This window comes from Vanacampus margaritifer, chromosome 10 (genome assembly GCF_051991255.1).
Source record: "Vanacampus margaritifer isolate UIUO_Vmar chromosome 10, RoL_Vmar_1.0, whole genome shotgun sequence".
In the NCBI taxonomy this organism is placed as follows: domain Eukaryota; kingdom Metazoa; phylum Chordata; class Actinopteri; order Syngnathiformes; family Syngnathidae; genus Vanacampus; species Vanacampus margaritifer.
In genome coordinates this window covers 10,407,169-10,421,687 of record NC_135441.1, presented here as the reverse complement: position 1 = coordinate 10,421,687, position 14,519 = coordinate 10,407,169, and the positions used below count along the sequence as shown (strand labels likewise).

The window sequence follows — 14,519 nt, the reverse complement described above, 5'->3', positions numbered from 1 at the left end:
ATGTTTTACTCCAAGCACCAATACTCATATGCTAGAGCAAAAAAATGCTAAACTTTTGGAAACACTGAACAATAAATTCCCACAAAGACAAATTATTGCATTTAATTAGTGAGGATAGTAAACAAAATTTGGAGCATACTAATTTGTGGTTTGCGTATTTGCATTGTGATTCATAAGATGAGAAAAGCCCAAAGAAAAAACAGATAGCACATAATATGATGGTACATGCAATGTGTTGATAGTGTGAAAATCCTTCCTCATTTACGCATTTTCTAAAGTTTAGATGTTTTCAACTTAAAACTAACTGAGCTGTTGTATTGAATTTATGGAGTTTAGTAGGTTTACCAAGGTTTCACAACTACAGTATTTCATTGCTATTAATATAGAGACATATTTGGTAAGGCATGAGCTTTATAAATGCCACCTGCAAGTGTGTATTTTTGTCAATATTAGTGTGTATTTGTAGGAGTAAGTGTGTGTGTGTGTGTGTGAATGTGTGTGTGTGCGCGCGCGCGCGTATGGCCCCGAGCAGGGAAAAAGTGGTTCAAAGAGCAGCAGAAACCTTGATGAAGGAGGTGTGTAATCAGAACTGAAAACCAATAACTGGCTGGTGCTGGAAAGACAGATTTACAAGAAGAGAATAGGCCAGAAGAAGCCGAGTAAACACACACACACAAACACGCACATACATCTTTCATTAAAAAAAGAAGAAGAAAAAAGCAGGTTGGGAGTAATTGCAGTTAGCAATCAACAAACGTACGCATCATAAATTACATTGTTTTATCAATATTATACAGTGTATAATTTTATGTGGATGCCTATATAAAGAGAAAAACGCACTTAACTCCATAAATGTCATCTGCCTCATCATCATCATCATCATCATCATCATCATCATCATCATCATCCTATTGAAGAAATATCTGCCAAGTTAGAATGTATTTAAAATCATTTATATCCCTGTTCCTGGAGTAAGACCACACACAAAGTGACACAATTTAGTATGTTTGAATGAGAGGAAGTTCAGTCGATCTTTTTCAATGTGTTTTGCAAGGCAAAATGTAAGATACGCCTTTGTTCAAGTGAAGTGAGACAAAAAGGAGCACTTAGGCTAGTGTAATGCCCTCACGCGTGGGCCAAGGAGAGCACCTTCTGTTTTTCCCTTTTTCCCAGCACGCCAGTGTATCCCCTTTTTCTCTTTCCCGCTTCCTGTTACCTTAGTTGGATAACCTTTGTCACGCTTGAATGACTGTTTTACCCCCTACAATTTTTATCCTTTCTGCTACCCTTTTAACAACCATGTTGTGCCTTTGCATGTTTTTTTTTTTAAACCTATCCGCCTGTCGATCTCCCGCTCCAACCTACCTTCACTCGTGAACAAGACCCAAGGATACTTGAACTCCTCCACTCCGACCCGGAGAGGGCACTCCACCCTTTTCCGACTGAGGACCATGGTCCCGAATTTGGAGGCGCTCATTTTCATCCCAACTGCTTCACACTCGGCTGTGAACCGCTCCAGTGAGAGTTGAAGATCACGGCTTTAAGAAGCCAACAGCACCACATCATCCGCAAAAAGCAGGGATGCAATGTTGAAGCCACCAAACCGGACCCCCTCAACGCCTCGGCTGCGCCTAGAAATTCTGTCCATAAAAGTTATGAACAGAATCAGTGACAAAGGGCAACCTTAGGTTGAGTCCAACCCTCACTGGAAACAAATTTGACTTACTGGCAGCAATGCGGACCAAACTCTGACATCGGTCCCGTATCAGGGGGCTCAGTACCCCGTACTAGCGAAGAACCCCCCACAGGACTCCCCGAGGGACACGTCAAACGCTTTCTCCAAGTCAACAAAACACATGTGGACTGGATGGGCAAAACTCTCATACACCCTTGAGGATCCTGCCGAAGGTGTAGAGTTGGTCCACTGTTCCACGGGCGGAACGAAAACCACACTGCTCCTCCTGAATCCGAGATTCGACTTTTTGACGGACCCTCCTCTCCAGCACCCCGGAATAGACCTTACCAGGGAGAATCCAGAATCTGAATCTTTAAATTCTCTTGGAGGACTTCCTTACACCATAAAGTTCGATAGAAGTCATATTCATTCAACAGAATGCTGAATTGGTAATCCTGTGTACATTCACCCAACCGTTTACTTTTATCTTGAACTCATACAATGTGAATTACATCCATTTGAAAAACACTTGACTAAATGTGCAATGCTTTCTCATGCATGAAAACAACAGCGGCGAGCTGTTTGCATCAGCACCTCAACACTTTAACAGAATATAATATGAATTCATTTACATTCAGGGTCTAAGGCTAAGGATCTGTAATAGACAGTGATGGTATATATTGCTGGTCTGCTGCTTTTCATTATGCGGTTAATGATTTTCTGTCAAGTTCAATTGTAAATGAAGGAGACACGAAATTGTGGGGAAGGAGAGTGGGGGGAGGGGGGGTAAAAAGAGGAAGGGCAGGAGACAGGAAACTCCTAGTGAAACACTACAGCAGACACTAAGGGTGTGCATCTCCATCACTGAGCCTAATGCGACCCGCATCTCAATACGCTGCCAAGCGATACGCCCCTGATTGTAGCCTGCTTGATGGTCCAGATAATTATTGAAGTTAGCAGCAAATTACTGTTTTTCCTCTCTATAACACAAAATGGAAAATGTGTTTATTCACATTCTTGCAGCCATAAGAGATTAATAGAATAATTATTGTATATTAGGGGGTTAAACAAAAAAAAAAAAACGATTTGAATTCCTACTTCGCTAGTTATTTTCAAATGTAGTGTCTTTGAATCATATTGCACCCAATGTATCAAGATATCCCTCTATTAGGTGCAAATAAATAATACACATAGGTTTGATGTTGCACATTAATTGTTTTTTTTTTAAATTTAATTAATTTGAATAGTTTGTGCTTTGGAAAACATGTATATGTTTTTATATCTTAATAAATAAACATGACAAAAACTACAGCCGCGCCATAGCTACTCAAATAGTAATCCCACTGAATCAGGCCAAATGGAATTGTTCCACATCCTGTATATCGCTGCCATCACAATTTGGCAAATTTCAATTTTTTTTCAAAATCTATACTGCACTTTAGATCAATCCACACGTGTGGGTGTCATTTTTACGAATTATTGACCAATCTAAAATGTTGAAAATGGTTCTCACTTTGATGATACAGTTCAATGTTAATGGAAGTACAAGCTTTTGGCCCAACGCCAGCGATATATACATTTTATATACATTATATATAAATGTTTTCCACCCACCATTATCTATCTATCTATCTATCGGTCTATCGCTCTATCGATCTATCGATCTATCGATCTATTTATTTGTGGCAACTTGGAAGATAAATACAATTGGAGTTATACTGTAGAAGGATGGCAATTGGCTAAAGTTGTAACTGTATCAGTTACTTAGCAACTGCCATAGATAAGGGAAATAGTGTCAACATGGTGGACAGCTAACAAGAATATGGCACAATCATCAGCACAGTACAGTTCTGCATTGATTTCAATACAGGAGGTGTATCATTCAGTGTAATTATAGTGCCTATTAAAAGCCCATGAATAGACACACATCTGGTCCCACATTATTCACTGGTAATTATATTGTCAATACACAGCAATGTGGCTCCACACTGGCCATCCCCTTCACAACGCTATCCTTTAATTGCCCTTCAGTCAAATACTTCAGCACTTCTTTCCACCCACAACACACATACAATACGCAGTCCCACTTGTGCATTGGTCCATTCAGGCTCCCTGTGGCGAAAATATACAACATGCTTATACCATCCTCTTATTATCTCTCCTTCTCCCCCCCCCTCTCTCTCCCCCTCTCCCCCTCTCCCCTCCCTCCCTCCCTCTCTCTCTCTTGCTCTTACTCTCACTCTCACTCTCACTTTCTGCCTCTCTCTCTCTGACATGGGAGTGGGTTCATCAGTGTCACATCACACTCACTTTTTTTAAGATACAACCCCATAATTTGTCCCCATCCTGTCCCAAGAGCTTTTCAAATTGAAAAAGCCACTTGCTCTTGCCTATCTCCAACTCTTTCTGAGATTCTCTCTTATTTAACCTCAACCTCTTGCCTTAAATCAATAACATTTTCATTTATTTATTCATGTATTTATTTATGTATGTATTAATTTATTTATTTATTAATGACAAATAACTGAACAAAACAACCGTTTATTTTTGTTAAAATGACTATTCTCTAAAGTATTCATGATAATTGAAATGTTTTTTTTTAAAGATACATCTTGAATCTACTGACTACAGCAACATTCATGCACTTGAGAAATGTTATGAAGTGATATGCAACAATATACTGGAGCTATGATATAAAAACATAATTTTAAGTATTTTAGGGAAGGTTGGTACTAGACACATGAAATAAATGATTGTTGACCCATGAAAGAGGAGGGCAGAGCACCCATGGCAGTATAGTGGTGACCTGGAACAGTGTTAACTTGACTTCCTCTTTTTCCTGACATACAAGAGCAATATCCTAGTTCTGTCATGTTTGGCAGCAAAGTGCAAAGTTCAAATGCACAAAGCTCTACGGTGCTGGAAAATGGCAGCTCAGACAGCTTTCTCGCGAACATGTTTCAGATTGGAGATACCATCATTAACATCAACCACATTAGCTAACATGGCTTGCACTCTTGATCTTTTTTTTTTTTCAGAGCTCAGTATTGTTCATTTGGTAATTTTACCGATTTGACATGTCATCATCACTGCTCGACTTTTTTTTTTTTTTTTGCACTCTTGATCTTAATGTTAATACAATAAATCCCTTGACCTTTTAAAGACATTGTGATTCCTACTTTTCACAATTGCTGTCTTATGATTTAATTTCTAGTGTATCTGGGATTTCAATGATAAATGGTGAAAGAGTTTGAAATTATTTATTTATTTGAACACACATCTCAAGCAGTTCTTTGCTCCTCCTGTTCTTTTACTTTGCCACCTCCAGCCTTGTTAGCAGGACGGCTGTGTGCTCTCCTGCCTTAGACTAAGTTAAATTACCAGTTGTACAGAGCACCGTGCAGAACTTAATTACACACTGGTTGACAGAAAGGACTGTGTGTTAGTATTGTTTTTTTTTCTTCCTCGCTTTACTGTGCAGTTGCTCCAGAACTTAGCCACTTTCTTTTCTTCTAGCATTTTGTTCAATTGTTCTTCTTCCTCTGATTAAGGTGCTTGTATGCTTTTTATAGTTGTTGAGGTATGGAAGGGTCGCCGGTTGCATTTAGCTACATAAAAGAGCCAACTAACTATGCATACCTTTGATAAAGTACCTGGTGAGTATATACTGTATAAAAGGTGTAATTATCTTCCTTTCACGAGTCCATGTTAGTCAATTTTCTTTAAATTTGAAACGTTTCCCCTTCACACATTCAAACTGACAGATGAAAAAGATTAGCATCTTACTTTCGGAATCTATCTTTTTCAGTAATTTAGTTTTCTTGGATTTCATGTAAGATTAATGAATGACTGCAAGTTGACTATTAGATTTCAATTAGGCTGATTGAATGACTACAACTAAATTCAAGATAAGATTTCTAAGTATATTTACTCTAATATTTCAAGTGAGATTAAATGGTGAATGTGAAATGGGTTATCACTAATATAGCATTTTTCTTCCTTTACTGCTTTAATATTATTTATTCAATTTATTTAGTCCAAATCCCGAGCCTGTGAGCTAGTGTCCCTTTAATGCTCACAACACTCCACTGATAGTAAACTCAACATTTTGGCTAAAATCTTGTAAATTTGTTATTTCTAGTAAGGTTTATGATTCGCTTTTTTCAGCATAGCTTCATTTTTCATACCCTCCTGTGACATAGCACATTCTATTTAATCAATATATTCCAACCCTTCCTCATTTGCCCATTACTTGTTTGTTTTAAAGCAGTAGCATGCAGTACGTGGTGTTCACACATAGCTACAATCAGGCCAAATTATAGCAAGTTCCCCCCCTTGCCATTAAAGTCAGCAAAGGCTCGCTGCTTCTGAGTGATTAACCTCATACATGGTATGCTTAGTGAATGGACAGTTTTATCCTTCTATTGCTGGGCAACATGAGGGCTTTAACTGTTATAGACCATTACCTACTCAACGGGTGTCAATATTAGTCTCTTCTATGCCAGCATTATTTGTTGTATTTACTACATCTTGAGAGCTAATTTAGTTTTTCCTTCTTTTAATAGTCATTTCAGGAAAAGGCCATTCCCTTTTCACCCCTTTATATTTATAACTGCAGATTACGGCTTCTCTTAATTTGCTCATCAAATGTGCTTATAAGAAGAAAAAAAAGACAAAACCTCATAAATTTAAACTGAATCACAATCGTCTTGTGTCAAAAGGCACAACTAAACTTTTATATCATAAACTCACAATTTCACAATTTAAAACAAGTTCCCATGAGGTATCTCAATAAATTGTCATTCATACTGACATCAAAATGCAAAATAGCGGCGTTTACACTCTGAAGTAGCTCCGTTGACATTTTGGTTTTGACGCAGTTCCAGTGTTGTTTGGCCGTCGCTTGAAAATAGGAGATCTTCATCACAGCCTAACTATGACTGTCATGTCATGGGCAGTGAGCAGAAATGTAGAATGGTTTACTCGCAGATACAGTTTAAGAGGGGACATGGGCCCCCGAGCGCCAAGTAGTTGGAAGCAAGCAATTAGAATTTAAATCCCCTGTTTTTTTTTTTTAAATATTATTTACTTAAACACAGTCATTTGAAGTCACCAGAATTAGATTAGTAGAGAATCGAGTCCAATGTTTTCGGGGTTTTTTTTGTGTATGTATATGCATGTCCTGATGGAGAATTGAAAATCTGATTTCCAGTGTGTGTGTATGTGTGTGTCTGCGCTTGCGGAGCAGAATCCCTTGGCGTACGGAGTCAACGCCATGTCAGCTTTTATCAATATTTGAATGCAGAACAAGAGAAGGGATGAATCTTTAATCTGACCTTGGAACTCGACACAGACATGGAGACAAGCGAAAAAGAGAGACAGTGACAGGAAGTGAGAGGGACAAAGTGGCGTTGAGAAAGGATGCACACTCTTACCGCAAAGAGACCAGGGGCTTGGACTGTAAGGGGCATCATATTCTCAAGTCTTAAACAGATAAATCGGATTATGGTTAACATCAATATATTATCCACATTGTTTAACTAATAAAGACTATACAGATTTGGGTTAAGGTGGGATCGCTAACCTTTTTAAAATTCAGAACTGCTTCTTGGCTACTAATTAGTGACAACGGCTATCAGTTTCATAAACACTTCTGAATATTCACTCAAATTACCAATAATCACGTTATTATTGTATGTGGTGATTAATAGTTAATGATATTTATGTATGTGAAGACAATGATCATGTTAATGAGTACTCAACTCTTGAGCAGCCACCGATACCCAGTACCACTAGTACTTAATTAAAATGTAAAATTTCCCCAAAAAAACAATGACAGATGATATTATAGAAACACTTTTCTCAATAAAGCATTTTTCCTGGAAATTGTGTGAAATAATGGAATTTTTATATGTCTAATTTCTTGTTCCTGCTTGTAAAACAGTCATAAGGGGTCGGCCGATGCCATTATCTTTTTTTTTTTTTTTTTTCTCCAGGAGAGCTCAGTATTGTTCATTCGATTTGACATCATCATTGCTCTCCTTTTTTTTAAAAAACAAATAAATTAAAAAAATTTAATAAATGTTTTTATTATTTTTATTTTTTTATTATTATTTTTTTTATATATATATATACATATATATATACATATATATATACATATACACATATATATATATATTTTTTTGTATGTGGGTGATAATGTGTATGTGCGTGTGTGTGTGTGTGTGTGCGTGCGTGCGTGCGTGCGTGCGTGCGTGCGTGCGAGCGTGTGTGTGTGTGCGTGTGTGTGTCGATGCCATTATCAACCGTTGTTACAAGTACCAATATTTTGAAATAAGGCCAGGTATCAGACCAATCGGTATCGGTACTCATCCATCACAAATCAATATGAAACTTTTTTTCCTATAAATTTCTGCAAGTGTTACATTTTCAAATGAGCACTTATACAACATTCTTGGAAAATCACAATGTCTTGTCACTGGTGTGCTATTTTTGGAACAGGCCTGTGGGCTACTAATGTGGTCCTTGGGGCCTACCTTGGCACCATGTTGGTGACCCTTGGTCTATTTATTTATTTATTTATTTATAATGGAAAAAGCCTTAAATAATTGAAAAAAGAACAAATGTTGATAGGGCTCTGTAGTCAACCTCGTTGGGGGATAGTTCCAAGTTTGATGGTAACTGCGGTTGACTCAACAAACTACCTTAGGAATAATTTAAATAAAAATAATTTTTAAAAAAAGGCCTGAATTAAACCACGCATGTCCTACTTGGGAAATCAAACTTGAAAATTTACATTCTGCCAAAAATGATAAAAAATCATCACACATCTCGGGAATAAGAATGTCTTTATCTTTATCTTTGCAACACACACGTCGCAGATCAGCTTGCACAGCAGCTGGTTAGTAAACGAGCCTTTGCTAATGTTTCTTTTAGTTCTTTCGTGAGCTGAAGAACACCCACTTCACACAAACAGCCTGTCATCTTTGGCTTAGAGAGGCAACAAATGTGCAATGTGTGGCGACTGGTGGGTGAGCACCCTCCCACAAACACACACACACACACACACACACACACATGCACAGTTTCGTGTGGGGAGAGCTGCTATGATATGACAGATATTCTACCCTGCTTAATGTAACCGGTGGGGCTGTTTCTTTTCATTGCCATTTTGATTTTTTTCCCCTACACAAATACAAATCCTACACAAATACAAATTTGGTAAATCCATGGATATAAGTACGTAAAACCTACCATGAATTACCAATTCAATTTTTGTGCAGGTGAGGTACCTGCTGGCACATGTCAAGTGGACAAGTTCGCTATTTTTAAGTCTTGGTTGAGGTTTGCGTTGTCATTCTAGTTAGTGGGTTGCATGTATTTCTCTCTTCTGTCCTTGCTGGGATCAAGATAAGACTCTTATCTATGTTCACCTTCTCAGATAATCTATTGCTTTTGTGTAGAGCGATGAAACTGTTAAGGTGTGGCCTTGACCAGGACAACTAAGGGAGTTTGAGGAAAGGAACAGACAATGTAGTTACAGCTAAATTGATTGTGATTGCTACAGATGGACTCAATAAAAGTATGACATAATAAATAAATGATCGGTTATGTACAGACAAATATTATTTACTTTAAAAAAAATCTGCAATCAAAAATAATATCTGTATGAATTCCAGGCATTATTTTCAGTATTGCCATTCCAGTGTTGTAACTGTTCTACTAATTAGCACCTTCAGTGGAAATGATCTAATTGCAAAAACAGCTTCCGTGCCATGTTACTGTAATCATTTTACACCTTTAGACTCCAAGGGGCTTCCAACACAGCTTTTGCAATGGAAAAGTATATACTGTGAAAAGAGAACAGGTCATCTGTCTTGAGAAATGAGTCGGATTTGGTTTTAATTACTCCCATCCATCCATTATTTTTCTTTCGTGCTTGTCCAAATTAATGTTGCCAGTGAGCTGAAACCTATTGTAGCCGGTTTGGATCGAGAGGTGGGGTACACACTGGACTGTTGGCCAGCCAATAGCAATTCAGCAGCTCGCTTTAACTTTCCTTCAAAAAAAAAATATTGAATTGGAACTTTATAATAATTTGATATACAATGCAGTGTGTATATTCATAGGTCAAGATAAGTCGATTATTGCGATTTTTTTAAACTCAAATTCAGAAAATACTAATCACCATACTTGTACATGTACACTGTAAGATTTGTATGGAAAATTTGAAAGGCTAATAACTGTGAGCCACTGTTTTTAAACAAACAGGTTACAATAGGTTTCATGTTTGAACAGCATTACAATGAAATATGAAGGTGTAATGTTTCATTAATATAACATTCTTCCGTGCTTAAAGTGTGAACCCTAACCCTAAGTAAGACGTTTTGTTGAATATTGAATCAATACAAGAATTGCACGCTGTAATATCGCGATATATCGCCAAATCTATTTTTTAACATGATTCTTCTTTATAACATACTTGTACTAAACTGTTGAGTACTCACCAATACCAATAGCAAGTAATACCACTAGTAATATTAAAAAAAAAAAAAAAACAATGAGAATTTTTTTAAAGAAACACCTCCTATATCCCAATACAATAATAATAATAATAATAATAATAATAATAATAATAATAATGATAATAATAATCATTATTATTATTATTATTATTATTATTATTAAAATTAATAATAGGTATTATAGTAATACTAATTATTATTATCAAAATTAATAATAGTAATAATAATAATAATTATTATTATTATTATTATTGTATCGGGATATAGGAGGTGTTTGTTAAAAAAAATTCTGTAAAATTACTAGTGGTATCATTAATAAATAATAATAATAATAATAATAATAATTATTATTATTATTATTATACATAACATCTGTAATGCACTTTACTTTAAAATTGCACAAAATGAATGCCAATTTTCTTTTGTTCTCATTTCTGGTTTCTGATCATAAAACCAGCACAAGAGGGCGGCCCATACGCGAGTAAAGTCACCTAGAAATACCTGAAAAACCTTGATACCTGGTATCGGCACTCACCCATCCTTACTTGTTATGTTAAGTGCCATTTACAGCAGATATAACCACTTTTCCCTTTATGTATCATTGGGATTGATTATGATCACAAAAAAAACATCACAAATGCTAAAGTGTCCTTGAGCAATACATACAGAAGCTTCCATTGCATATACAGTATTTCTGACAAGCATAATATTTCTAACCATCAAATACAAACATGCAGGTTGGATATTTTGATCATATATTGTGCAGTGTTATCTTTTAGAAGTCTTCCCTCCTCAGAACCACCTCTAGCCCCCACACCTATTTCTTATCACGGCGTGTCGCCTTTTAGCCGCAGTGCTTGCTGCATCATAGCAGAGCGGGGAAAGTGACACGAGGAAATTGTAGTTCCTGTCCACATGGCGTCCAGTTAAAAACTCACAAGCAGCGAGCGAGAGGAAATCTCGCAGTCTATCTTTGGCTGCATGTAGCAGTCGCCCACATAAATGTCCGCTTGGCTCTGCTCTGATCATGTAATTGCTTTGTGCACACCTCACCCACACACACATAAACACACACGTTCAAAAGAGCACACAAATGGAAGCATGCGGAGCGAGTATACACCGCCAGTCCTAACAAACACAAGTACACCAACAAAATCATGAAGCGGAAGGTTGTAACACGCAGGTAGGTCGGTAATCACACCAGAACACGTATTGACAACACCAAACTAGTCCTAACCGGCGCACCGCCGACACAGTTGCTTCATTTTGTGAGTGGTTTTGGAGCCACACAAGCACACAAACGGAAAAGCTGAATGAAAAGAAAGTCAGTCATCCACACAGAGCAAGTCAGTGTGACAGAGGAGGCGTACATATTGAAGGTCAAGCCTAGTGCAGTAAGTGAAGTAGGATATGTCTCTAAAACAGAACAAAAACATCAACTCAAGCTTCACTTTTTGCGCCCTGATTACATCATTACATCCCTGCCGAAGGCTCTACTGAGAGCCTGACTTGGACCCCTGACATTGTAGAGGAAGTAAGGGGAAAACATCATTTTTCAAGCTGCGATATTAAATTAACGGTTAATGAAAGTCTGTCAAAAACTCCAACGGTGTAGGCTATATGTCCTGAGGGGTTTATCCATATGTGCCTCTTTGGCTGAAAAAACATTTCAGAACAGCTTCGGTGAATCATGAGTCTATAAGCCTCAACAACAGGTTGTGCATTTAATCAGATGCAACACAATTGATGTAACATAGAAGCTGCCTTAAAAAAGACACTAATACTCATGATACTGTCAGAGACGTATTTGCACTTTAACTGTACATTAAATACTTTTTGGTAGAATTGTAGAACCCAATGAAGTTTTTGGTCAATGTCAAACTAGCTTTTTAAGCCTACCATAATGTTTGCAATTCCGAGTTGAGCCACATTAATTCTTCTGTGCGTGTGTGTGTTCCGTGTGATCGTGGAGCACTCTGTTTAACAAGCACATTTGTTTGAAAGGATTACATTACAGGGGAATCAATTTTAACTAGATTGAATTAATTGCACAGCCAGCATTTCCAAAATTATTGAATCTTTTGTTTGTGTGTGCTTTCATCCTTTTCCAAGGCTCAGCAGGGGTGCACAATTGTAATACTGCTATAATTATACAGCAAAGCATTCCATCAGTCAACTAAATAGGAGAGTTAAAAAAAAAAAAAAATCACCAAATTGAAATTCATACTCTGTCACACATGTCAACTCTCCGTATCGTTTTGTGTGGCCTGAAAAGCTTGCCTCAATTTCTTTTGTTGGCTTCTGTTCAAAAGTGAGCATGAAAATGAAAGTAACCAAATGCAAGTGCAATTACGTCATTTGATGGGGAAACATGGGACAAGAAGTGTAACTTTACAGCTTCTTACTGGCAGACACCATGTCTAGCCTTATGTTAAAAAAAAATTATCACAGTAAAAATGCATTTTCTAGCAGCAATATAAAGCTAAAGAAGATACATTGTTGAATATTTAAGAATATTTAAGTTGTTGATGTTTCATTTTAGAGGTTAACAAATGAAAAAAGTGGAAATTGTTCAGAAATGTCTGATTCCAGCAACACTAACAATAACAAGGGACATCTGAAACTGTAAGAGTGGATAGAAGTAAGAGGGGGGAGCGCCAGTATATAGTGCATTACAGAACTAGAAATACTCAGAGTGACCAGAAATAGGATGAAAATGAGAAGAATGCCATCATGTGAGCGTGCAAATGACAGAATTAAGTGAAACAAAACACCCGAGCCAAAACATATTGCATAGGATTCGAGGGCAACAACCAATAGAAAGCCTCCATCCTACCAGAGTTCCTCTTGGAGATGTACTTGACATCATCGCTGGCTCCTGAGGCAAGGAGGGCAAGGATGAGGAGGAGAAAGAGTGAAGTCTTCATCGCTCTCCTCTACAATGGGACCTTCAGAACAAACACGACAGAAATGTTGTTAGACATACAGTAACACATCATGCATCATCACAAAAATGCCAACAGTTCAAATGTAAACAGGGTTGCCCTTCTGACCATGGCCACCTGGCACATCTCAGTATATTTTACTTGAAAAATGTTTTATTCAGTATTGCAGTATGTACAGTATGACCTTACCAATATTGCAGTATGATTGCCCTACCTGAATCTATTGAGGTAAACATAGTTTGAACCATTAAAAAGAAAGGAGACACGGTAAAAAAAAAAAGCAAAATAAAAAAAATAAGCTTGTGTTTACAGTTTTTCACAACACTCGATAATATGGCACAGTTTGCAAAACCCTCAGTACCAATGGCTTGGCCCAATTTGCCACATCTAAACACTCCCTTATCTGCATTAGACTCTGACTTTCCTTCTTTACACTCTGATGTCAATTACACATCAGCTTGTTGTCAAACCTGTACGCAATGGTCAGTTGTGCCCCCACCCAATGAAATATCAAAGCATAAACCCACAACACACAATTATGCAAATCTCTTGCAAAACACCCAGGTCTGGTGAGCAATTTTTAATCAGGAGAACTGCAGCATAAAAGGGCCTGCTTTGTTTGGTGAATATTGAACAATGGACAACAACAACCAGAGAAGTAGAAGGGTAAGAGTGAGTGGAGGAAGAGTAGGAGGAGGAGAGCAATACTTTCTGATCAGATCCATCCTGAATTATGGTCTGAGCATGAGAGAGGCTGGCCTGAGAGTCCAGCCAAACCTCAGCCGTTTCACTGTCGCTGGCATCATCAGGACCTTCAGAATAGAGAACAGCTACTACAGTAAATCTATTTGCCTTGTGTTCCCCACGGTATAATAGTGTAATACCGCATATCCGTGTGCTGACAGTTTTTGTAATTTGCAGGACTGAAGAACAAACTTATCGGGGCGGGAGACAACGCATTGTTTCTGCAGAGCAGGAGACAGAAATTGTGAACATGGTGAGGGAAAACAATGCCATCACACTGAAGCAAATCCAAACCAGGATCCTTGCAGACCATGGCAATATTCCATAGACCATGCAGAGGTGCCTTTCCAGAGAGACCATCCTCTGTGATGTGGATGAGGCCCTCTGGCCGGATCAAAACAGGAGACTTGATGTGGTGTAATTCCTCCTGTGAGGGTGTTTGAGGCAAACGTATAACCTTTTGACTTTTGTTCCCCCCTTTTTTTTTTTTACATGCATTTTCATTAGAAATGCATGTGTACTGAAACACTGTAAATAAAACAATGAATTGTTGCATGCTTGTGTGCTATTTTATGCTTGACAAAGTGGGCCAACAGCCATTTTCTAAAAGGAAAAATTGGTCATTCT

General features: G+C 37.7%; 1 protein-coding gene across 2 annotated transcripts in view; it reads right to left on the bottom strand.

Annotated features, from left to right (window-relative positions):
- il1rapl2 (interleukin 1 receptor accessory protein-like 2) overlaps positions 1-14,519 on the bottom strand; it is a 294,184-nt gene that overhangs the window by 224,040 nt on the left and 55,625 nt on the right. For both annotated transcript variants that reach the window (XM_077578736.1, XM_077578737.1), the window contains exon 2: positions 13,040-13,151. In XM_077578736.1, the coding sequence (XP_077434862.1) occupies positions 13,040-13,130 (91 nt within the window). In that variant the 5' untranslated portion in view covers positions 13,131-13,151. The remainder of the gene's footprint in view (positions 1-13,039; positions 13,152-14,519) is intronic.